Genomic DNA, 24,922 nt, shown 5'->3' on the forward strand with positions numbered 1-24,922 from the left:
ATTCGTATTTATTCATTCATGTAAGGCAGCAGAATTATCATTTCAGTGGTTTATTTTTAGTGGTCTCTGGTCTGTCAGTCCTTCTCACTTCGTCTCTCCCACACAGCTACAGCCAAAATATAATTAATGTAAGCGGATAATTAATGTAAGCGGAATTAGGAGACAAATGCAAAATGTCTCAAGAGTTGCCCGAGTAGGTCAAAGGTGCTTACAACTGGAGTAAAATTTTAGTAATTCAATAAAAATATTAAACTAATGCAAAACTTGAGTACAAATACTGAAACAATTTAAATTTTAATGTCAACTATTTCACTTTGACTATTTGACATGAAAACCAGCCCAAGTTGTGTTGGCAAATTGTAACTTCGACCCTGAACAGGACTGAGATTATGGTCTCCGTCATCATTCAGTTATTATACCTCTGGCCCACCAGCAGGGGGAGCAGTTGACTTTAAAGTGAGTAGGAAGTCAACGTGGTGCGATTTATCAAGCTGATGTGGCATTTTGTATCGCAGTTGCAGGGAGTTAATGCAGAAACAAGGAGAAAGAATCACTCATAAAAACAAGACTTCTTCACATGCCATTTAATCAAACTTTATTTAAACAGACCAACTCATTGGAATGCTTTGGAATTATTTTCTGTTTATCAGTCGAGTGCCTTTTAATATTCTTCTCCTTCCTCCTCTCCATCACCCTCAACGGAGTCGACTCCAACCTCCTCGTAATCCTTCTCCAGAGCCGCCATGTCTTCTCTGGCCTCGGAAAACTCGCCCTCCTCCATGCCCTCGCCAACGTACCAGTGCACGAAGGCGCGCTTGGCGTACATCAGGTCAAACTTGTGGTCAAGGCGGGCCCAGGCCTCGGCGATGGCGGTGGTATTGCTCAACATGCACACGGCCCTCTGGACCTTGGCCAGGTCACCACCGGGAACTACAGTGGGAGGTTGGTAGTTGATGCCCACCTTGAAACCTGTGGGGCACCAGTCCACAAACTGGATGCTGCGCTTGGTTTTGATAGCGGCGATAGCTGCGTTGACATCTTTGGGCACCACGTCGCCACGGTACAAGAGGCAGCATGCCATGTACTTGCCGTGGCGAGGGTCACATTTGACCATTTGGTTGGCGGGCTCGAAGCAGGCATTGGTGATTTCCGCCACAGAGAGCTGCTCGTGGTACGCCTTCTCAGTGGAGATGACTGGAGCGTAGGTGGCCAGGGGGAAGTGGATACGGGGGTAGGGCACTAAGTTGGTCTGGAACTCTGTCAGGTCAACATTGAGGGCACCATCAAAGCGAAGGGAGGCTGTGATGGAGGACACGATCTGGCCGATCAACCGGTTCAGGTTGGTGTAAGTGGGACGCTCGATGTCGAGGTTCCTGCGGCAGATGTCGTAGATGGCCTCGTTGTCGACCATGAAAGCGCAGTCGGAGTGCTCAAGAGTGGTGTGAGTGGTCAGGATGGAGTTGTAGGGCTCCACCACGGCGGTAGACACCTGGGGAGCTGGGTAGATAGAGAACTCCAGCTTGGACTTCTTGCCGTAGTCTACGGAGAGACGCTCCATCAGCAGGGAGGTGAAACCTGAGCCGGTGCCACCTCCGAAGCTGTGGAACACCAAGAAGCCCTGCAGGCCAGTGCACTGGTCGGCCTGACGACACAAAGACGAGGACAATACATTAGCATTCTGGCTTCCTGCCTCGGTCCAAAACCATGTTGTATGTTTGCAAAGTTACGCACCAGTTTGCGGATCCTGTCCAGCACCAGGTCAATGATCTCCTTGCCTATTGTGTAGTGTCCACGGGCGTAGTTGTTGGCAGCGTCCTCCTTGCCTGTGATCAGCTGCTCAGGGTGGAAAAGCTGGCGGTAGGTTCCAGTGCGTACCTCATCTTAGAAAAATCCATAAAAATGACTTTTCACATCATATCACGCATCAAAGACACTGTTTTGTAGAGCAAAGGTTTTACCGATGACAGTGGGCTCCAGATCCACAAAGACAGCTCTGGGGACATGTTTTCCAGCTCCAGTCTCGCTGAAGAAGGTGTTGAAGGAATCATCTCCACCCCCAATTGTCTTGTCACTGGGCATCTGTCCGTCTGGCTGTATGCCGTGCTCCAGGCAATAAAGTTCCCAGCATGCATTGCCGATCTGAACACCAGCTTGGCCAACGTGGATGGAAATACACTCGCGCTGTGTATGTGAGGGGAGGAATGTAAAAAATTAAATGATTTAAAAAAAAACTGTCCAAATAGCTTACAATATGTAACCACAGCTGGATTGTTTAACTTTTTTTTTTTTTAAACAATAAAAATGTCCACTATTCCGGGGCAGTTTACTGCATACATTTATTTGTACTCTTGCCACTTGAGCACGTGACGTTTGAGGTTGGTGAACCTTGAAGCTGACGGTCAGCGTTCAATGACTAGCATGCATTTGACATGGTGACAGGGCGCTGCCTAATCACAAAACCCTTCTGCCCCCACCTCCACCCTCATCCATCTATCCATCCTCTCCCAGGATTGGGTGACTCTGGGCGTTAGCCGTATAATGGCAAACGCTGTGTTCATGACTACCGATCTAAACGCGCAAGTCTTTCATTAAGGTCTCCGCAGACCGATTTGACTTCGAATTTACGGGACTTGAGAAAATGGACTTTGAAGCGAAAATCAAAAGTACGGTGTGAGCAACCATCTGCGTCAGTCATCTTTCTACGTGTCTACCCACTAGGCTATTTATATGAAATGTTACATATATTTGAAGACAATTCATGACGAACCAAGTCACCAAATATAAACCTTAGTTTTGAAAAAAAAAAAAAAAAAAGGACATTTATTTCAACCCCCATCTCGTACCCGACACCGATGGGACACAAAAACGCCAATTATAATCATCAACTCATGGAAGTTTTTAAAACCACTCTTACCATTTTGCTTTTCTTGAGGGGTCAATCGAGGAGGTTACAACAAGGAAGTCCGTTGAGGAATTGTCTTACAATCCGACTGTTACGCGGTCGATGTAAGACATTATGGCGCACCCGGGAACTCGAGACAGTATTTATACTGACGCGACCTCGCGCCGCCGCTTGCTGTGTCATCATTGGCTGATCAGAGGCGCGGCGACTTCAAGTGCTCTCCTATTAGTGGACAGATGCCTGTCAGTCAACTATCCGTGGCTTTCTATTGGCTGATCTCAGTAGCGGTCACACAAGCACCCTCCCTGGCCCCACCCGGCTTTGTGCAGAAAGCATGGCTAGCTGAGAGGAAAATGCTGCGTAATTTCAACGTGATGCTACCAGAAGACAGGCCTCAAACCATTAGTTGAAAGTACAATGTTGCATAATCTCACAAAAGACAAATCATTTAAAAGCCCTTTGAGCACTTTTACCATTTCCTTGACATGGAACTTGACGTTCATGTCCTCATGACACTGTTGTAATAAGTATCTGGCTTACGAGAACAACTCGAGCATGCTCGTAGAATGATTGTGTCTTTTCCATCTGTAGAATTATTGTGTCTTTTTCATGTGTCACCACAGAGAGCCACTCAAATAGTTTGCTTGGTGCAGTTGTCAGAACTCTTTTTTTTTCATCTGGATTTGACTGGTGGAGGTTTGGCATTGGGTCACTGGTGCTGGAATCAAAGCCATGTAGACTGAATGCCATAAATTGTAAATGCAGCTGCATTTACAACTTATGGCAAGGATATGGAATAAATGCTCAAACGAGTAGTATTCGTACTTCTAGTAACACAAGGCTCAACTAGCAAGAATGTATCATTTACTATTATCCTCCAAGTAAAGGATACAAATATAGATGAAGGTCCATGTACTAGAACGACTTGTCTTCATTATTAAGACAAACTAGTAGTTGTTGAAAGACTATGGTGTGCAAGTAGAGCGTGTACTATTTGTAACATTTTGTTCCACGACTTGTGCCACTTTTGGCCTACTAGTATGCAATTAAACCTAAAGCTGTGTTGCTTTAGACACGACACATACTTGTATCCTCCTTATCAAGCATATGTAATAAATGCTCAAATGTCTTTCCATTCACACTAGTTAAATGAACAAGTGGTATTCACAATGTAATGAAAACACTTGAAACAGCTTTTTAAAAATAGCATCACATGAACATAATTTTTGTTGTTTTTATTTGAATGTATAGCTTTTATGTATCTATGCTATTTGATGTTCAGGCAAGCAGCATTATTGATCTGCTGAGTCTCGTGCATAATACATGTCATTGATTTGCTAAGGAAATATCCATTAGGCGGTTCAGTCCACCCAAGCTCCGATTAAAGTTATCCTACATTAGCGATCATTTGATTGTCCGCACTCACACGTTTGTGAGACATCATTTGCAATACATAGATAATCCATGATTATCAAGTAAACAATGCCTCTGTTTTTAGTCCCAGACTGATTTCGTGACCAATCTTTGTTTCCAAAGGCTTTAGCTGACAAATGAGGTCATCCAGTCCAGTCATGTACCAGCACAGATGGCCCAACCCCCATTCCTCCTCCCAAGATTTAACGGTTGCTATGGGATGAATAGTGCCGTTGCCTAGACACAGCCCCAGTATCCGCATAAGACCGCCTTTATCTGGTTGTCACGTGACCCAGTTTAAATAGCAGCAACCCTGCAGCAGCTGCCCTGCTAGACTGAGGCTGCTTCCTGACTCCTTTACACTAATGTCCTCATCTCAAAAATGGTTGTACTTATTCAGCTTTTTAGAACCGCGTTCAATACATTGTGGTGAATATACAGTACTATAGAAAGACTGCATGGTCAAGGCAGTACATGGTGTTATATAGTTCATAAACATTGATACTATTGAATAGCTTGGTGCCTTGGTTGCTGATAACAAAGAGATTATTTGACAAGTTGCCCCAAGTCCTACAGTTTTCTGCCTTTGAATCTGATGCATCTAAAAACAGAAATTCAATGCCGCTTAGACGTTCTACATTAGGTGACTCACTTTAGTAAATTACTGGACTCATGTTAGAAATCCTATGTCTTGTGTTGTTTTACTTATGTTATGTTGAACTTATGCAGTATAATGCAGACCTTAGCCAATGTTAAACTTTCATCCAAAATGAAAATAAAGCAGAACACATGCTAAAGTTACTCGCAAATAAGATCTCGTGCTTGCATATTTTTCAAGTTTAGCTCATTATGGTTTGGGTCGTACAATGGAGAGAAGACTTGGAGTGACTTGATCTGAATTTAGCGCATTTTACATTATATTCGTCCCCGCATGGATACATTTGCCTGTTGTGCAATTCATTTGCAGTCTAACAATAATAATAATAATAATCATCATCTATTTTTACATACATATTAAGAATGGTCAAATGTTTCAAATGTTGTTTGTATGTACAGTACTATAATTTCCATCATTGCTATAGAGAAAATGCCAAAACCAAATAAATTGAAGGCAGACCCATATTAAGAACTAACAGTGTCACAATATTCTGTTTTCCTTGTTTACATTGTGGAAATCAGTACAACACAAAAATCATCCAATGTTTCTACTGCAAGCCGAAAATGTGATCTATTGCTGTTTAATATGGTTGTGCTGTGCTTAATGGAAAAAGTGCCGCCCAGGGAATAGGGTCATGTTCTCTTTGCTCAATTCAGCCCAGTCGCTTTGGTGCCAGGAAAGGACCACTCCCATCTTTTTAGCATTCTAGTCTCGGAGTGCAGCTGCTCCCTTTGCCACAGCTGCTGACATGAAGGAGGAGGAGGAAGAGGAGAGAATGTTCTCGAGTCTTCACTTCCTGTCTACTGGTCTGTCTGTCTGTCTGTCTATCTGTCTGTCTGTTTGTCTGTGTCTTTCTTCTCTCTCTCTCTCTCTCTCTCTCTCTCTCTCTCTCTCTCTCTCTCTCTCTCTCTCTCTCTCTCTCTCTCTCTCTCTCTCTCTCTCACCCATCTATCCATCATTCATCCATTCATCTTACGACTGTTCCTTGCAGAAGCGCTCAGCCTTTTCCTGGCAAAAGAAGACACGAGCTGAGAAACTAAAGGCAATGGCAAATGTCACTGCTTTGTACATCACAGCAATCCACAGCAGTCATTTTTAGTTCGCACAGAGGTTAGAAAGTAAGGAAACGCCCCATACCACAGAGAGAGCAGCTAAGTGACGCAGTGGTCATGTGATCGGGCCACTGGATGACATCACTGCAGAAAATGAGGACACAGAAGAAGGAGCTGAGGAGAAAATAAAAAAAGAGGGAGATGAGGAGGGTGGGCGGCCATCATGGACATCCTATGCAACCATGGTAATAAGGCTATTTGCAGTACTGCATTCTTGCAAAGGTCTTAGTTTCTGATTAAGTTTGCTGTCTCTAAAATTTGATTACAACCATTTCCCATGTAGTTTCTGCCTTAGAATGAAAAAGTAATTGTTATTATAAGACATATTGCGATAATTTATCCCATTGAGACAGAAGAAAGATCTATAGATAGGTAGGTATATTGTTAGAAAGTATCATATATATATATATATATAATGATAGAAGCAGAATATGGCCAGTAAAACAACACAAATGGTAGACCACATACACGCAATCCTCTATTGATTGCCAAATGCCACGCCTAAAGAATTGGACGCATAGAAGGCTTCGTCCTGCGTCTGCTAGATGACAAGCAGTAATCACGTCCTAGTTAAGAATAATGAAGCATAATCGCACACGAGAATGAAAATAGCAAAAAACAGATTATGATAGCTCATTTTGAGCACACCAGATTAGATAAGCATTGCAATGCACGGAAATTCGTTTAAAAAAGATGTATTAATGTTACCTACAAGGGGGCAGTAGAGTGCGCTTTTCGCTCTGCCCAGTGCTGCCGTGCGCGTATATATGTGCAAGCACCGCCCTCCCATTCAGCAGTTGTTGCATCGACCCCGTTGGGTACAACACGCAACGCAAACCTCTTAGAAATACCCACCCAAAAAATATTTTTCTTCGTCCTCTTTCCTGCCTTAAACCAGAGACGAAAACATGGTGAGTTCGGCTATCATCCTTGTGCACAATGTTTTCTCTTTTGTTTTCAGGGAGAGGATTTTTAGCAGGTATAAAAAGGAGATGGTCGAAGTCGGTTCTTTCTAGCACGGCTTTGGTTCTGCAATGCGGTCTTATTTGCACATTAGGACTGATGTAATGGTCACAATTCATTATTTTAATGAAGTCACGAAGGATTATAAATTTGATTTGTACAGCGACTGTTGCAGGTTGCGATGCTTTGTGTCTGCGTGATGCGAACAATGACTAGTGGTACTGAGGAGAGAGAAGCTCACAATATGCCAAATACAGTTATATCAGACAATATCATCTCAAAATTAATTTTTATTCTTAGATTTCTGTTCGAAATTTTGGATTATTACAAAAAAAAATTACAAATAAACGTGGCACCTTGCAAAGGACGTCAGTTTGTAGGGAGGGGCTCGGCTGGGGAGAGATGGAGAAAGGCTCTTTTGTGGCAGGTCATTAGTAATTTATAAGTACCTTTTTAATAATTCACAATTGAATAGATTTTAAGCATGGTTAAGTACAATACCTGCGCCGAATACCGCGCCGGTGCTTCATTCGAATAAACGGAGCATTGTGTGGATTTTGGCCTCTTTTTACCCGTGCAAAGACGTGATTCTGCATCCTCGGTGGAGAGCAAGTGGAATATTCCAGAACTAGAGGGTGGACGCGCATGCGCGTATTATTTGCATTTCCTTGCCAAAAGAGGAGAGTGTTGCAGGAAACACAAGAGAAGAGAAGGCGTAAAAAAGACAGCACACAACAAAAGAGTGTTTTATTCTTGCGTACAGGGTGGGGGGGAGGGGGGGGGGGGATGCGGAGAGTGGGGGTGGGGGGGTCTTCTGCGTTTCTGTGTGCTGTGGGTTGTCATGCAGCAGGGTGGTGTCTACTGCTGCAATTCTTGCAGCAAACGATGGGGGCGCCCAACAATAATTCAACACGACGGTTGCTTTCATTTTTAGACACAGCAGTGACACTAAGTTAGTAATCTTAATGAACTTGAATATTTTTTTTTCTCTGCACAGCGCGAGTGTATCTCCATCCACGTTGGTCAGGCCGGCGTCCAGATCGGCAATGCATGCTGGGAGCTTTACTGCCTGGAGCACGGCATCCAGCCAGATGGACAGATGCCAAGTGACAAGACACTGGGAGGTGGAGATGATTCCTTCAACACCTTCTTCAGCGAGACTGGAGCTGGAAAACATGTCCCCAGAGCTGTCTTTGTGGACCTGGAGCCCACTGTCATCGGTAAAGCTTTTGCTCTACAAAACAGTTCCTTTTGATACGTGATATGATGTGAAAAGTCATTTTTATGGATTTTTCTAAGATGAGGTACGCACTGGAACCTACCGCCAGCTTTTCCACCCTGAGCAGCTGATCACAGGCAAGGAGGACGCCGCCAACAACTACGCCCGCGGACACTACACAATAGGCAAGGAGATCATTGACCTGGTGCTGGACAGGATTCGCAAACTGGTGCGTAACTTTGCAAACAACATGGTTTTGGACCGAGGCAGGAAGCCAGAATGCTAATGTCTTGTCCTCGTCTTTGTGTTGTCAGGCCGACCAGTGCACTGGCCTGCAGGGCTTCTTGGTGTTCCACAGCTTCGGAGGTGGCACCGGCTCAGGTTTCACCTCCCTGCTGATGGAGCGTCTCTCCGTAGACTATGGCAAGAAGTCCAAGCTGGAGTTCTCTATCTACCCAGCTCCCCAGGTGTCCACCGCCGTGGTTGAGCCCTACAACTCCATCCTAACCACTCACACCACCCTTGAGCACTCTGACTGCGCTTTCATGGTCGACAACGAGGCCATCTACGACATCTGCCGCAGGAACCTCGACATCGAGCGTCCCACTTACACCAACCTGAACCGATTGATCAGTCAGATTGTGTCCTCCATCACGGCCTCCCTTCGTTTTGATGGCGCCCTCAATGTTGATCTGACAGAGTTCCAGACCAACTTGGTGCCCTACCCCCGTATCCACTTCCCCCTGGCCACTTACGCCCCCGTCATCTCTGCTGAGAAGGCGTACCATGAGCAGCTCTCTGTGGCGGAAATCACCAACGCCTGCTTTGAGCCCGCCAACCAGATGGTCAAATGTGACCCTCGCCACGGCAAGTACATGGCCTGCTGCTTGCTCTTCCGTGGCGATGTGGTTCCCAAAGATGTCAACGCTGCCATTGCCACCATCAAAACCAAGCGCACCATCCAGTTTGTGGACTGGTGCCCCACTGGTTTTAAGGTGGGCATCAACTACCAGCCGCCCACCGTAGTTCCCGGTGGTGACCTGGCCAAGGTCCAGAGGGCCGTGTGTATGTTGAGCAACACCACCGCCATCGCTGAGGCCTGGGCCCGCCTTGACCACAAGTTTGACCTGATGTACGCCAAGCGTGCCTTTGTGCACTGGTACGTTGGCGAGGGCATGGAAGAGGGCGAGTTCTCTGAGGCCCGAGAAGACATGGCAGCTCTGGAGAAGGATTACGAGGAGGTCGGAGTCGACTCCATTGAGGGTGAAGGGGAGGAGGAAGGGGAAGAATATTAAAAGGCACAAGAAACTAGGGAATTTAATTGTGTGTTCTTGAAGGCATTCCAGACAAGTGTCTGTTGGTCAGTTACCAGATTGGTTGTTAAAAGGTATTCAAAATGTTCTTCCTGGCTCCAAATAAAGTCATGTGGCAAGTCATTTTGTCTTGTTTCCATGAAGGTTTTATCTTAGGTTTATAAATCCTAGCTGACAAAATGTTGGAATTTAGAATAAACATTAAGTTTGAGCAACAACTGGACTTGAGTAATTCAGTGCAATTGTTATTACAGGAGGGACAAAAATGCTCCAAGCAAAGTTTAATGGAAAACACAAATTTAGTGATGATTCATTGTTTTGATTTGATTACCAAAATTATGAGGACATTAATCTGGTGTAATTCAGCAACATATTTGATTCACAAGAAACTGATACGTGTTCAATCTTAAAAAAAAAAGGGTATCTTTTTTTAAAAAAAAAGTACAAAAAGGGAGCAGTGAGGAGAAGCTGTATAGAGATGCCCTCTGTCTGGGGCCTTGTTCACACTAGTCTGTCCTGCAGCAGGGGATGCTGATCGACCACTCCCCCCCGCCTGTTGAACATCTTCCACAGCATTGATGCTGTGGAACCACTGAGATGCCAGCCAGCCTGAGGGTCCTCGCCTCCCCTGATGTCTCCTTTCAGATGGTGGTAGGACTTCAGCCGCCTGTTGAGTGATGGTTGCATCTTAAGTACTGCAAAACCTTGGGCTATTGAAGTGATCACTTTATCAAGTTAAAACTGCCAATGAATAAATTCAAAGGAATAAAAGAGGAGGGCGTTACAAGTTACATCACAGTATCATGTTGGTCCCCAAATATTCAGCAAATACGCCCCCTAGTGGCATAAGGATGACATTAAACGACTCGTCATGGGTATGATTTTTTTTTGTAGAGATGGCATATGATATCAAAGCAATATACTAATCGTTTTTATTTTCGTTGTTTGGCTAGTGATGCATTAAAATCTGTCTGGTCTTGAGGCAGGTCTCCCTCAAAACAAACTTAGCAGTGCACCATATGTATAGCCTACTCTTCAGTATGTAAAATGGCAAGTATGCAAATATGCATGCTGACAGAAACATGACTTACTTGTAAGAAAATGCCACTACTCCTAAAGACAAAACGAGGAGTGTGGCACCCAGCACGGTGGTGATAATGCTGGAGGAGGACAGCCCCAAGCCTGAAACAAAAATGGGGTGTGTCAGTAAGCAGACAAGAAAGTGAGCAAGCGTATTCATCCAACATAAGCATACTTACCCATGTCAATGTTAACTTTTGCACTGGTGGCGGCCAAGCTGACGTCGTTGGCCATGGACACGTTGATGCAGTAGACGCCGGAGCTGTTGAAGAAATGATGCAACACCATCTGGCACTCTTTGGAGGGCTCCACCATGTTGCACGTGGTGTGAATGGGCGTCAAGCACTCTGCATCCAGAATCATGCTGCACACCTGTTTGGGGAAGCTGAGTGAGCGGGAGAGACGCCTCAGTAATACATTCAAAGCCAAAGATCACATGCATGCATGTTTGATGTTTTACAGGCATAACACAATGGTGAAGAGAAAAAAAAAAAAAAAAATCAAAGGACAACCTGCTTTCTGAAAGAGATTGATTAGGTTCTACTGGAAATAATTTATATCTAGGGGGTGCATTCACCTTCCCTGGCAGGTTACAGTGAGATCAATAGCATTGTTCTTCATTCCTGGTCTTGCTGTCATGCTGTTGTCCATTTGTACAATTTCGACTTTGTCGACGGCCTCTAAAAAACAGAGAAAATGTTTGCTGACACTGATATTCACCGAGGAAACGTTTGATCAGGGGCAAGTAACGACAAGGAACCCACCAACCACTTGAATGTCAGCGCAGAAGGAGCCATATCGATATGTCACACAGTCATCCTCAGAGGGTTTGTCCTTTGTTTCCCTTTTAACGACGAAAACAACCGCGGATTGGCCTGTCAGTGACAATGGTCGCTTTAAACCTGCTGAGGAAAAACGACCGTCAGGATTTACATACACGAGTGCATCAAAAAGAGTCACTGCAGGCATCTTTACCTTCCATCTCTACATCGTTGCCCGCCTCCTCGCTTAAAGTGTTAGTGGCAGGGTCAGCGTGTGCCTCGTTGGTGGGGGAAGGAGTTCTAGCGGCTGGAGCCCCTTCTTGGGCGGGTTGAGCAGTGGAGGTCTCATCTTCACTCGTTTCCTCCTCCGTGTCTGAATGAATTGCGTTGGTCCTCAAACCGATAACTTTACTGGAACCCAGAGGGGGGACTACGGCAGCTGCCACAAGACGCGTGTTAAATGACATCTGCATGCACAGTCACATGTCATCATGAACACAAGATGGCATACCTGAGGTTTCCTGATCACTGAGTGGTGCGGGGGCCTTGGTTGTGGTATCCACAGGAGGGATGCAAGCCTTGTCTGGAATCACTGCCTGGACCACCACGCGGGGCTTGAAGGAGCCGGCGCTCACGTAGGTATGCGTGACGGTCAGGTCTCTGGAAATGAGAGCCCCGCTGGTGTCCCCAAAGTCCCAGTTGAAGGTGATATCGGCGTCGCTCAGGAATTGGCTGGGATCGTGCAGGCTGACGCTGAAGGCAATGGCCCTGTTCAGGACGAAGCTCATGTCCCCAGCCAGGATATCGTCCACTTGGTTCAGGGAGACAGCAAATGGGATTTGATCTGCACAGAGAAAAAGTTGTTGATCAATATATAGATCCCGTTGGATGGAGATGGTCTTGAAATGAACATACATTCACACAATCAGATCTGTATGGCAGACAAGAAACGTCAAAACTGTGATGGCAACTTTAGGGGGATTGGTGACCAGTTTTTGGGTCACCAATTAGCATTGAAAGGAGGTAGCTACATGTTTTGATAGTTCAAGATTTTTGTATTCATTTCAATTAATGTAGGCCTACGAGGAGCAGCCAAAAAGTAACTAGCCTGTTCATGTTTGGATCCCCCCCAAGAATGTTCTGTTTGTAGTTGAAATACATAATGAAGACTATGACTATGAAGGCTATCAATGAAGAACAATTATTCCCTTCTCTTGTGTCTTACGCAGGGTTCATACCCATCTGAAATCCCTACCTGTGATGGAAAACTGTGTGGAGGCATAACCCAGAGGAATGAACTTCTCTTTGCTCCGGTAGTGGTAGATGACGATGTCCATGGTGTAGGAGCCCAGTGGAATGTCAGTTGTGTCGATAGTAAGGGTGGATGAGGGGCCGTCTGCCACCTGCCAGTACTGACCTGCTCAGGACAAATAATGATCAAAATGAGCACAACTTGATTAAATAACACATCCCGGATTCCTTAAATGACTGCTGTATGTGAAATACATTGTAAAAAGAGGGCTTCAGTTACCCCAGGTCTTCCAGACAAACACATAGTTGGGCTTTGTATCCTTCTTGATTTGTGTCCCATCAGGGAAAACTGCTTCCCAGTCTGTCTTCGGAGTTGGAAAAACGGTTTCGGATTCCAGAAATTTGGTTCCTGAAAGAGAATGCGACACAAATCATTAAAGTGGAAGTAAATCGCAATACTTTGACAATAATATGTTGTTGGTGCCCCCACTAGTCTAAACACGGCATTTTGATTAATATTGCGTTTGTGCAATAAAAATTGATAAGCAAAATTCACCCGTTTTTATCAATCTGAGGGGGCGGCCATTTTGCCACTTGCCGTTGACTAAAAATGACAGTTGCCACAACTAATTACAGCTCAGATTCAGAAAACTGCTGAGTCGTGATTTGTGGTGACCTGAGACCTGGCAACTGATGTCCTTTTCAGTCGACAGCAAGTGTCAAAATGACTGCCCCTTGTAATGGATAAAAACAAGTGGCTTTTGCCTGTTTAATTCATATTTCACACACAAAAGATTAATCAAAACACTTTCGATGAGCTGGGCCACACAAAACATATTTCAAAGAAAATTTTGAGGTTGACTTCTGCTTTAAGAATATCATCTCTCAGCAGTCACATTGTAAGGGACTTCCGGTTTCAAGTCAGCCACTTGTGTGGTTTGTTGTGCTAAAAAGGTTTTGGGAGGAGTTTGGTGGTTGTTCAAGTCCTATTTGTTTGTAATAGACCATAAAGACCAATTTAACATTCCGACGCCAGCCTATGTTGTTGTAGTGTATTAAGTACCCTTCTGTGTGTATGCATACATATGTGTTACCGTTTACAACGCAGTCTTGTGCCCAAACCACGTCTCCATCGGCCTGTACTTTTTGGTTGTGGGGGAATTCCAAGTCAATGGTGAAGGTCACTTTGGCACCGGTCAGAGTTGGGGAGTCGTTGGCGACATTGAATGTTACTTTTCCACCTGTGCGTAAAACACACAGAAAACATCAAGTGCCTTAACATCCAACCATCAATTTTCTTTCCACTCATTAGGAACGCAGGTGAGCTTGAGCCGACTTTGGGCAAAACTCAGCCAATAAAAGGGCATGTGTCGTAACAAATATTTCTAAAGTACGTTTTACACAGCCAAATGTGATGTTTGAATGAATACCCATGTGTTGAGATACAAACCTTTCCAAGAGTCTGCGTAACGGGCGTCTCCAACTTTCCATATTGGGTAAAGCTTGGTGTTCCAGGATGGATAGCGAATGAAGCGATTTTTGGGCTCTAGAATAAATATTGTAAAAAGACAAGGAAATAATGTTATTTTTCAATTCAAAGCATGTATTTAGCTTTTTCTTTGGCTTTTGTCACAGGTCGGAATGGAGCAGGGCAACGAATTGCAGCTTGGACCAGAGTGTATTGAAGGGAAAAGGTAGTTGGAAGAGAGGATAAGGGGAACAAACAAACAGAACCGACATAACTTAACGGACCGACCGACAGACTGGCAAAGACAGGAACCAAAAGAAACAAGAACCAAGAACGACATCAAACGTGAAGACATCAATGATCCGACAGGGAGTAACACGCAGACAGGACTTAAATACAAGACAGGTAACAAGAGGAAGGTGACTGTGATTACAATGATTGAGGTAACACAGGAGGGGAGGGGCGACGTGAACAGAAACCATGGTAACACGGACATAATAAAGCAACTGGGGACGAGTCATGACAGCTTTTGATGGTGCCAACAAGAAGGAATCCAAAGAGAAGATTGTCACAAGAGTACTGAGAAACAAAATTTAAGACTTTAAAAAAAACTTCAGTTGCTAACTTACAATTGTTTGACAGATAACAATGTTAAAATGGTACATAAAATATTTTATTAGGTTTTATTAGAACAATGAATGTCTCCAGTATTTGTTTCCCGTGGGAAAAAAAAACTCCAAAAGTGCTCTATAAATAAAATTGAAGAAGACTTTGAAAAATTGTTGTATGAACTAAAATTGTTTGACCTACGAGAGTGTTTCCACTGTAATTTATTTATTAATTATTAAATTGTCTAACATAATTTTTGTCCAATGGCACCCACTATCAAGGTGTATTTGTTATTTTTTTATATAATACATACAAATGCCTGAATGTAGCCTTGCTTTCTTCAATCCTTCTCATGTGACACTCAGGTGTTTGAGAGTTTAATGCAGATTAAAAAGTCACAGGTTAAAATATGGATTAAAAAACCAAAATTTTATTTATTATTAATTTTATTTTAAAACGGCAAACATACGTAAATGCCATCCACATATAACTTTTGTTCGAAGAATTTTTTTTAAACCTGTTTGATACCACCGAAAACTTTTCTTCAACCCGATATTGCCATTTTTTCGTTTTTGATCACGTCTATAAATGGAATATTTACAGGTATGACACACTAGAAATATATTCTATATATACTTCCATTAGCCTTATCTTATTATTTCATGTTAACAATGACTTTATTAATTTTTTAAAAGCATCTTCTTTACTTACTGGCCACAGAGCGTGAGGCAACTACCAGCAGCACCAGCAGCACAGCCGACGTCTTCATCATCTTGCTCCTCATCAAGTATCCCTTTAGTGAGCAGCCGGCAACCGCAAAGAGGCTTTATAAACTCACTCATGTTTGAGCCCCACGTGTGTCAGCAGACAAAGGAGGCCCAGCCACATGCACAAACTTGGTGAGGGGGGCACCTAGCCTGACATGAATTTTGTCAAGCATTAACGCTCATCCAGTATGAATGTACAGTTTTGAGAACACTTATGGAATGTGCACACGCATGTCGATCATGTGTGCAAAGATTGAGGTCGTCTCCATCTTTGAACTCATCGACCACTCTAGCCTGTTAAATCTCTGATCCTGCAATTTGGAACATGGCAAGAGGCACATTAAATCAACTTTCCTTTATTACTGATCGGTTATCTTATCAAGACACACAAGAGAGCAAGATAATAGAATATTAATGCAGTGCAGATGTAGTTTACGCCTCAGCAAACCTCAAGCACAATAACAAATATATGAAAATCTAAAAACTGAGCAGTATAATGCCAAAGGAGGTTTGAAGGTAGCAGATACCGTCAGTCAGTATAGCAGGACTACCATGTGGAAGATGAACTAGAGGAGAACAAACTGAGTCTTACAAACTGACCTCCATCTTTTGAGAATATTCTCATATTTATGTGTTAATACAAGTTAACAAAGAATGGCATTGGAGGAAACCTGCTACCAAATTCAACAAATATCTTGAATTAGGGGTATTATAAATTCAAGAACTCACATGCTTTTAAAATGCCACCCAAGTGCTCCCCTAAATCTCAAATCTCCTGACACATTTTGGGGGCTAATTATTACACATTGTGTGCAAATTGGGGTGCAATGATAATGCATATCTGCATATAGAGCTGCAAAACCTTTCAAATGATAGAAAACTAGAAACATGTCAAGAAAAATAATATAAAAAAATTTTTTTTTGCTTGTATGTTAGTGGAACAATGGGTCACGCATGCAACGACAAGGCGGCGATTTGTTGGATAAAAATTGGAGGAATGCGATGTTAAGGAGGATTATGGAAACACTTGTGACTCCCTAAATTCATCCGGCTTTGTCATTCTCAACCGGCAACTATAAAGTGACTTTGTTATAAGCATTTTTGTCTCCTTATCATGTGCATAACACTGACATGTAGCGAGCTACCTTTTGATAAAACCACCCATAAAAAATACAATGTCGGTATTCATACGAACTCAAAATCATCAGTCACGGAGGCGAAGCTTCTATTCTAGAAGAAATATCCAATGAATGAATGAATGAATAAAAAAACATTCATTTCAGCATCAAACTGTCACAGGCTGTAATTTGTGTTTTATTGTACAGGCTATGTTTTTAAAAAGCAGTTTAACATCACCACCTTCTGCCAAAGTGGACTTCTTAATAAAAGTAAACATTTATTGTACATCAGACAATAATTTGGTTCTCTGGAGTGCCTGTTCCATGCATTAAGTGTAAAGTTAAGCAACCCAGTTAATGTTTTACTGATCTTTAATGTGCCTATTTCTGTAAATGTGTCAGGGTATGGCTATTCTTCACCTGTGCTTACATATGATAGATCAGGGCAAAGCAAATGAGGGGGTGTGTGTGTGGTGGGGTGTCAATTGTCATCATCCACATCCTCCCTCTCCGTAAATGAAACATTTTCATTGGGCAGCAAAATGTCTTTGGCCTGGCAATACACAAGACATATATGAGCCAACCAGAAAAAGATTCTATCCACACACAAAAAAAGTTATGTCATGTTGTATAGATGTGTAGGCTGCAACTATGATTATTTTGATTTATGATTTATTTGAGTGATAAATTTGTCTGATGATTAATCAATGAACCTGCTTTTTTAAAGATGTTTTAATTTCCATTGCTCTGGTGTAATTGCATTTCAGAGATGTAAATGAAATGAATAAAAACAAAATAAAAGGTTGATTCTTGAAAACAGTGTAGTAAATTGAAGGTACATATGAAGGTACGTATCATTAAGGCCTCACTGCATGTCACTGGTGCATTATACTGTCCCCTAGTGGCTAAGGCACCAGACTAATCAGCAATGTCAGTCTCGTATAATTAAAGTATTAAGTCAAATCTTAATACAACTGGGATTAGATCTTTAGATTTACTTTAAATTGTATTGCTGTATCTTTTAATAAATTACAATACAATATAGTGATATTTATTTCTTATTAAAAAAAAAACATATACCAGTTGACAGGGTGTTTTTGTGTGAATGGAATTAAATGACATTTCTATTTATTTCAGTGTAGAGAATTGAAATCCAAGTGATTTTAGTCGTCTATGTACCACAAAATCAGACCGTTCGGGGTTTTTATCTGTGATCCTCCGCCACACTAGGGAGCACCCTTTTGTCTGTCAGCCGCTTTAAGCTGACCAGCAGAACAAGCGATTCGTCCCACCGGCGTTTTAGTGATCAGCAGAAGGTCGTCGGGAACTGGCAAGCCGGTATTCGGCATCAAACAAAACATAGCTGCCAAGTCTGCCGTAGTTTATGACCAGTGACGATATGACAGCGCGAGTGATGTTTTCTCTTTTTTGTTGCGGAAATTCAGACTATTACGATTCCTCGCTAGCTGGCTAATGTTAGCTCGCGCTTAGCTAGCATCACTTGTGATCGTTACGTCGCCAGCTTGTCATCGAATGCTTTTTCTGTGAGCGACACGTCTTACCTCTGCACGGACCAAAAAGCGCTCCTTTTTCCCGATCGCTTCAGTCTGCTCCATCCCTGTTTACTCATCTTGACACCGTGTGGCTGTCTGGATGGCAGCCGCGACCACAGCCTGGAGGTTGCCCATGGGTGTGCGGACTTTTAGCGACTATCTCCAGCTTGCCATCGTGGGCTCGCCCCGGTCTTGTCGCCCATCGGTGCCCCGAATGTGCACGCGACAAAATATCAGGTAATGAACATCAGATGATCTGTCTGTGAGTGTTACTTAGATTGCAATCTAACATTACTGTGATTTGGAATTGCGAGTACAGTACATAGCGTTTCGGTTTCGAGGTTACGAACGGTGCCCGATGAACTAGTTTACGCTATGACGTAACAAGACATCGTCACGTCTTGTCGCACGAGAAGTCACACCAGGTTTTCTTTTTCTATTGTTTTATAATACATATAGATAAACACATAGCTTACTCTAATTATGATTTTACCACTGTTTGGACTGCGTTAGTCACAGACGACGAGACTATATATGTATATATTTTTTTAACCCCAAACAATTCGATATATTGTGACTAAACTTCGAATATACTGTGCATTCTTAATGAAAAACGATGGTCATTGAACAAAATATTGAAATAAAACTGCAACTAAGTGAATTTGTGATCCACTGTACTGGTTAATATTCCCCCCTTCCAAAATATTTCATTGATTATTTCATGATTGCCCACTCAGCCTTGCCCATCCACGCCATAGACCAATCAGCATAAAGTATCATGTCAAAACTAGAAAATGCAATTTCTGGAGAAATTGCGTGTGAAGGCGAAGACTTTGAATCACTTCTTGGGGAATGATGTTGAAATGAGTTGAATTTCTTGAGAAATGTGGAAAATAGAAGTGTAATACTAAATTTTGGAGAATGTGGTTGAATTTCAAATTTGAATTTTGGAATTTTTGGTAAGTAGGAGGTTGTGGAATAGGTAGGCAAAAGATGAACAGTTGAAAGTTGGAACGGGTTGAAACGGTTAAAAAATGTAGAAGTTAGAGCGAATCTTGAATCCCCATAGAGAATGACTGGGAATTAAAAGAAAAAGCAATTGCGCCAAAATATTTTGAAATTTGGAACAAAAGGACAAAAAACGGCTTAAGGAGGTTCCCTTTTCCCTTTAAAATGTTGAAACGGGTTTAATCGGACAAAAAATGCAAAAGTTAGCGACTAATGTAGCTATTTAGGGCAGTTAATGTTGAAATAAGGTCACTTCCGGGGTGATTTGGGTCACTTCCGGTCTATTTGGGTCACTTCCGGTTTGAGTAGAGGCACTTCCGGTCTAGCCGAGGTCACTTCCGGTTTATTTGGGGTCACTTCCGGTTTAAAAAGGTCACTTCCGGTTTAAAAAGGTCACTTCCGGTTTGATTTGGGGTCACTTCCGGTTTACTTGAGGTCACTTCCGCTTCATTTGGGGTCACTTCCGGTTTGATTTGGGTCACCTCCGGTCTATTTGGGTCACTTCCGGTTTGACTAGAGGCACTTCCGGTCTAGCTGAGGTCACTTCCGGTTAATTTGGGGTCACTTCCGGTTTAAAAAGGTCACTTCCGGTTTAAAAAGGTCACTTCCGGTTTGATTTGGGGTCACTTCCGGTTTACCTGAGGTCACTTCCTGTTTACCTAAGGTCACTTCCGGTTCGATTTGGGGCACTTCCGGTTCATTCTAGGTTCATTGGGAGCACTTCAGGGTCAATCCAAGATGGCCGCCACACTGGAAGTGGGGGTCAAGGGTTGAATTTTGTAACCATAGTGGAAGTGGGGGTGAAGGTGGTGAATATGGTAAGGATGAGGTGACCAAAGTGAATAAAGTTGGAATGGGTTGAATCGGTTGAAAAATGTAGAAATTAGAGTAGAAAAACCAAATTTTGTAGAATTTGGTTGAATTTCAAAATTGAAAATTTGGAAATTTTGGTAAGTGGGAAGGTGTGGAATAGGTAGGCAAAAGATGAACAGTTGAAAGTTGGAATGGGTTGAATCGGTTGAAAAACGTAGAAGTTAGAGTAGAAAAACGAAATTTTGGAGAATTTGGTTGAATTTCAAATTTGAAATTTTGGAATTTTTGGTAGGTGAGAAGTTGTGGAATAGGCAGGCAAAAGATGAACAGTTGAAAGTTGGAATGGGTTGAATCGGTTGAAAAATGTAGAAGTTAGAGTAGAAAAACGAAATTACGAAGAATTTGGTTGAATTTCAAATTTGAAAATTTGGAATTTTTTTGTAAGTGGGAAGTTGTGGACTAGGTAGGCAAAAGATGAACAGTTGGAAGTTGGAACGGGTTGAATCGGTCGAAAAATGTAGAAATTAGAGGTGAAAAACGAAATTTCGTGAAATTTTGTCGGAATTTTTAACGAGAAAACGTGAAATTTTTGAATTTGGGAATTTTGGGAATGTCGAGAATCATTCCGAATGTGGTTTGAATGTGCTGAATGAGGTGAATTTAAAAGGGGAATGACGTAAATGTGAAATGTCGAATCTGCCATTGAGAATGAATGGGGAAAAATTTGTCGTAAATTCGCGAATTTTGCGAAATCGGAAAATTTTCGGAACGAGAAAAATGGAAGCGCTCATCTCGTGAATATTTGGAATACGTCAAAAGTGGAACGGAGTGAATCGGATGAATTATGTGGAAGAAGAAGCGGGACAAAAAAGTGGCGGGAATAAAATAGAAGAATAATAATAATAATAGAGAATGGTGTAGAATAACATATGTGTGAAGGCCATCGCCTTCACACAATAAAGTCCCCTTTAAATAAATGTCTCAAGCTCTTTGCAGTTTAGTGTTTCAAAGCCCCCGGGAGATCTTTGCAGAAATATAAAGTGTCTATACCTCAATATAGTGAGATGAAGTCTACTCCGTCGTTCTTGCACCAAATGAACGTCTTTGTATGTGTTCCCCTGAAATGGAAAGACATTCAGAAATAGGAAATGAAATGACTAAGGTGTACAACAACTAGAGCTGAAGTTTTTCACTTAAGTCATTTGAGTGAAAGGTTTGCGTGTTGTTGAAAGGCCAAAAAGGTTTTTTCCAAAACACCTGTGTCACTGAGGACGGAGATTATTCTAGTCCCATCTTGGCTCATTGAGGTCAGCCACATTCTGACATCACATGTTGCAGGAGCACTTGTCACATCAAATGAGAAAACGCCAGCAGCAGCCAGCCAACTTTCTATGTCCTATTGTCACTCTGGAGGTCAGAATTTACCGGTGCACACCCGCAGCCTTTTTCTCACTCACACGATGTCTTTTGTCCCCTCGCAGACATTTGTCCTCATGCGGCATTTTGATGACGAGATCTCCCAGAGTGCTTTGCCTCCACGACTGGGAAGCAATGGCGAGTGTTCCCCAGAGCAGGAACTTCATCAGCCTTACCAATAAAAGGAAGGAGTATTCGGAACGCAGGATACTTGGGTAACGGCCGCCGCCGAGAAACTTGAGTTTCGCTCGTCTGATGCATGCGTGTGGCGCTCGCCCCCACCCTCGCTGAGCATGTGTCCTCTTACCTGCAGGTACTCCATGCTAGAGATGTATGATGTGGTTGCCAACGTCGACGACTACAAACTGTTCGTTCCATGGTGCAAGAAGTCTCAGACGGTGGCCAAGCGGGCGGGTCATTGCAAGGCCCAGCTGGAGGTGGGCTTCCCGCCTGTCATCGAGCGCTACACGTCCATGATCAGCTGCGTGCGGCCTCACCTGGTCAAGGTGAGTTCTCGTCATGGCTTTGGCTGTATATACTTCATTTTCAAATAGACACCACAAGTTACAAGTTACAAATTTTGGGGAAACATAATAACAAAACAAAGCTGTTTTGGTCGGTCAGCTGGCTATTATTTTGAATACACCCTGGTGGAAGCCGCATGCTAAACTAGCGATACGTAACATGTTCGTTGCCATGCCTCCATTTTCTTCATTTCCTCTTCTACTTTTTTTTGGGGCATTTCGCATATAGTGTACATTTGGTGCAGACAGTCAACACGAATATGGACGTTGGCTTTTGGATGCCAGTCTGAACTTGGATTTTAAGATATACACATTGCACTTGCGTATAAATTGCACAACCAGACAAACTTGAAAAAGCCTCAAAGTAATTTTTCAGAATGTTTACCGATAATTTTAATAACCTTTGTTGTGTCGTTCCCCCGGTGCTGACTGTCATCAGGCCGTGTGCACGGACGGAAAGCTGTTCAACCACCTGGAGACCATTTGGCGTTTCAGTCCCGGCATTCCCGGTTACCCTCGCACCTGCACTGTTGACTTTTCCGTAAGTCGCCACTCCCTCCGCGTGACGTCCGCCGTGACCGCTTTGCCATTTCTGTGAGCATGCCCCCCCCCTCTCACCTCTACAGATATCCTTCGAGTTCCGCTCCCTGCTCCACTCGCAGCTGGCCGCCATGTTCTTTGACGAGGTGGTCAAGCAGAATGTGGCTGCTTTTGAGCGTCGTGCCTGCAAGCTCTACGGCCCAGAGACTCGTATCCCACGAGAGCTCATGTTCCACGAGATCCACCAGACGTGATGTCCGGCCGTAAAACACCCAAACTGCATGAAGCTGCTGCTTAGTCTCCCCCCTTACCCCCTGCCTAGCCAGGGACATTGTCCAGCGAGTTCATGTACAAAACAACAAATACATCGTCAAACAATATGCTTTTATTTAAAATATATATATATTTTAAGACAACCAATCCTGAGTTTAATTCTGAAGGGGAGATAGTCCAATGTTTCACTGTGACCTTCAGTTCAACCATATTCCTTCACGTTGATTTGTTTTGATACACTACTCACAAAAAGTTTGGATGTTAGCTGAAATGTCAGGATGAATCTTGAATGTCGCCAAACTCTTACAGGTGAATTTAACTCAAACTTCTCACAATTTTTGAAAGCACATATGTATTCAACTGTTTAGTGTCTCAGCACTTTTTCCTACAACTTGCTGTTCTCTAAGAAGGAGCCACATTCACAGCGGGTGTTTTTTTAATGACTCTTCCAGTTTATCTTTTATAATATTTTAGGCTCGTCCTGAAAATTCTCTAGTATCCCATTTTTTGTGAGTAGTCTGCTTTGCTCCATTATAGTGTGCTTGGTGCTAAACACTTATGATTAGTGTATTTTTTTTTTAAAGGGGGAGCGGATAAAATGTGCCATTTTTTGGGACAGTGAGAAAGTGTTAACAGGTTTGATTAAAGGGACAAAGAAGTTTTCTTTCTGCACTTTGAACTTGCTTGCTGTCACGTGCTTTAGCTTTTCTTTTATCATCTCAGGAGAAGTATATGGGCAGCTGCATCACATCTGCTCAGTTACACAAACTTTTTTTTTTAAATCTGAATAATATCAAGAAAGGATGCAGTTAGATTCCAATTAAATACATTTGCAAAGGCTGCATTTTGTCATTGTTAATGGTGAGGGTCACTATTTGAAATGTACCAATTTAAAATGCAGGAATACAGCTATCTTAATTTGGGGATTTTTTTTTTAAAAAAAACACCTTTTAATTCCAGTTTTTAAATAAATTCAAGTGTTTTAGACATATAAAAGGTCATTTTTGTTTTTAAAGTTTCGTTTAAAAAATATAAATCTGTAAAATTGTAAAAAAGAAAAAAACAATGGAAAAAAACAGGTCAATTCAAATTACTTTTCTGATTAAAACCTGTTCACATTTTTCAGCTTTCCCAACCTTTTCCTTTTACTGTTCAAATAAAAAGATAAGTCAATTTGCAGTTATTCACCTGTTACAGTCCAAATTGGTCTCTGACCCCCCCAAAAAAAGTGCTCATAATTTTATTAACCTTTCCTTGAAAATAGATAAAAGCTGAACCACAAATATCCGGGGGTCCACTTTATACTCAAGTTCAATCAACATTTCAGAGCTTCAATGTTACATGGCAAATTAAAGCATGAAAGGAATGCCCTTTAGCCTGCAGCGTTCACACTAACATATTGTTGGCCTAGGAACTTAATCTTGTCGTTTGTTTGCACATGTATGCAAGTTTGTGTGCTCCTCACACATTGATTGTAAGACATACAAAAGATTATTCACCAAAGGTCTATGAATTCTATTTTCAACTTCCTGAACCAATTGGCAAAATATTAAGTATCGCTTTGCTACATGGGCGATTTCATGTTGAGCTTTTTTTAATCTGCGGGGAGACCGCTCGTGAGGCAGGGAAATATTTAAACTTTCAAGCACCTGTGCGTTATTGTGATGTCCCTATGTTGTACAAAGGCTGAAGTGTACTTTTGGAGGTGAGACTGTATATAAATAAAGTTCCTTATTTTCAGTGCGTGCAGCTTCTGAGTCGTCGATCCATCCAATCAAGCTATTAATGTGAGCAACAGAAAAGTTAGCCATCATGTCTAATTTTGAACCAAATTACCTATAGAAATGTCAATTACAACCGGTAAACTTTCTTGTACAAAAGCTTATCTTGTTCAAAGCAAAAGTCAACCCCAAAGTTTTCTTGACAGTAATACTATGTTGCATGTGGCCCCCACTAGTTTAATCACCGCGTTCATGTAAATATTCTGTGTGGAATATGAATTAAGCAGAATTCTCTCATTTTTATCCAACTCAGGGGGGCCATGTTACCATTTGCTGTCGACTGAAAATGACATCACAGTTTCCAGGTCATTTTCAAGTTTCAAGCAGACCTGGGTGGCGGAATGTAGGGTGTTATTAATATCCTAGCACATTCAGTAAGA

At 42.5% G+C, this 24,922-nt stretch overlaps 4 protein-coding genes across 8 annotated transcripts; 2 read left to right on the plus strand and 2 right to left on the minus strand.

Moving 5' to 3' along the window:
• Positions 1-578: 578 nt before the first annotated feature.
• Positions 579-3,079, minus strand: LOC125988812 (tubulin alpha-1A chain-like). Its single transcript, XM_049754474.1, has 4 exons — positions 2,915-3,079; positions 1,959-2,181; positions 1,732-1,880; positions 579-1,642 (listed from the first exon to the last, which is right to left on the minus strand). Exons 1-4 carry the CDS (start codon positions 2,915-2,917, stop codon positions 662-664), a joined length of 1,356 nt encoding a protein of 451 aa, XP_049610431.1. The 5' UTR covers positions 2,918-3,079; the 3' UTR covers positions 579-661.
• Positions 3,080-6,848: 3,769 nt separating this feature from the next.
• LOC125988811 (tubulin alpha-1B chain) lies at positions 6,849-9,703 on the plus strand. The gene is made up of 4 exons (XM_049754473.1): positions 6,849-6,996; positions 8,046-8,268; positions 8,348-8,496; positions 8,582-9,703. The coding sequence occupies exons 1-4, from the start codon at positions 6,994-6,996 to the stop codon at positions 9,560-9,562; spliced, it is 1,356 nt and encodes a 451-aa protein (XP_049610430.1). The 5' UTR covers positions 6,849-6,993; the 3' UTR covers positions 9,563-9,703.
• On the minus strand, positions 9,512-17,464 carry pmelb (premelanosome protein b). 5 transcript variants are annotated; one of them, XM_049754465.2, is made up of 12 exons: positions 15,461-17,464; positions 14,123-14,218; positions 13,767-13,913; positions 12,953-13,081; positions 12,677-12,838; positions 11,933-12,265; positions 11,636-11,860; positions 11,425-11,562; positions 11,238-11,340; positions 10,840-11,045; positions 10,672-10,762; positions 9,512-10,247 (listed from the first exon to the last, which is right to left on the minus strand). In XM_049754465.2, the coding sequence occupies exons 1-12, from the start codon at positions 15,531-15,533 to the stop codon at positions 10,082-10,084; spliced, it is 1,869 nt and encodes a 622-aa protein (XP_049610422.1). In that variant the 5' UTR covers positions 15,534-17,464; the 3' UTR covers positions 9,512-10,081. The 5 variants fall into 5 exon arrangements, with proteins under 5 accessions (XP_049610422.1, XP_049610421.1, XP_049610420.1 ...); XM_049754464.2 differs by having other exon boundaries at positions 11,425-11,565; positions 15,461-17,461; XM_049754463.2 differs by lacking the exon at positions 15,461-17,464 and adding an exon at positions 14,429-15,420.
• A 414-nt stretch (positions 17,465-17,878) lies between these two features.
• Positions 17,879-24,504, plus strand: coq10a (coenzyme Q10A). Its single transcript, XM_049754478.2, has 5 exons — positions 17,879-18,424; positions 21,490-21,639; positions 21,738-21,930; positions 22,388-22,489; positions 22,575-24,504. The coding sequence occupies exons 1-5, from the start codon at positions 18,288-18,290 to the stop codon at positions 22,740-22,742; spliced, it is 750 nt and encodes a 249-aa protein (XP_049610435.1). The 5' UTR covers positions 17,879-18,287; the 3' UTR covers positions 22,743-24,504.
• The last annotated feature ends 418 nt before the right edge of the window (positions 24,505-24,922 follow it).

This window comes from Syngnathus scovelli, chromosome 2 (genome assembly GCF_024217435.2).
Source record: "Syngnathus scovelli strain Florida chromosome 2, RoL_Ssco_1.2, whole genome shotgun sequence".
In the NCBI taxonomy this organism is placed as follows: domain Eukaryota; kingdom Metazoa; phylum Chordata; class Actinopteri; order Syngnathiformes; family Syngnathidae; genus Syngnathus; species Syngnathus scovelli.

Coding starts and splice junctions, on each gene's coding strand:
- LOC125988812 (XM_049754474.1), bottom strand. Junction 1,881..1,958: donor TCTGGAGCCCACTGTCATCG/GTAAAACCTTTG, acceptor GATTTTTCTAAG/ATGAGGTACGCACTGGAACC. Junction 1,643..1,731: donor TGGACAGGATCCGCAAACTG/GTGCGTAACTTT, acceptor TTGTGTCGTCAG/GCCGACCAGTGCACTGGCCT.
- LOC125988811 (XM_049754473.1), top strand. Junction 8,269..8,347: donor CCTGGAGCCCACTGTCATCG/GTAAAGCTTTTG, acceptor GATTTTTCTAAG/ATGAGGTACGCACTGGAACC. Junction 8,497..8,581: donor TGGACAGGATTCGCAAACTG/GTGCGTAACTTT, acceptor TTGTGTTGTCAG/GCCGACCAGTGCACTGGCCT.
- pmelb (XM_049754462.1), bottom strand. CDS start 14,636: ATGTCCGTGTTACCATGGTTTCTGTTCACGTCGCCCCTCCCCTCCTGT. Junction 11,566..11,635: donor CAACGATGTAGAGATGGAAG/GTAAAGATGCCT, acceptor GTTTTTCCTCAG/CAGGTTTAAAGCGACCATTG. Junction 11,341..11,424: donor CGCTGACATTCAAGTGGTTG/GTGGGTTCCTTG, acceptor TCTGTTTTTTAG/AGGCCGTCGACAAAGTCGAA.
- coq10a (XM_049754478.2), top strand. CDS start 18,288: ATGGCAGCCGCGACCACAGCCTGGAGGTTGCCCATGGGTGTGCGGACT. Junction 18,425..21,489: donor TGCACGCGACAAAATATCAG/GTAATGAACATC, acceptor GTCCCCTCGCAG/ACATTTGTCCTCATGCGGCA. Junction 21,931..22,387: donor TGCGGCCTCACCTGGTCAAG/GTGAGTTCTCGT, acceptor GACTGTCATCAG/GCCGTGTGCACGGACGGAAA.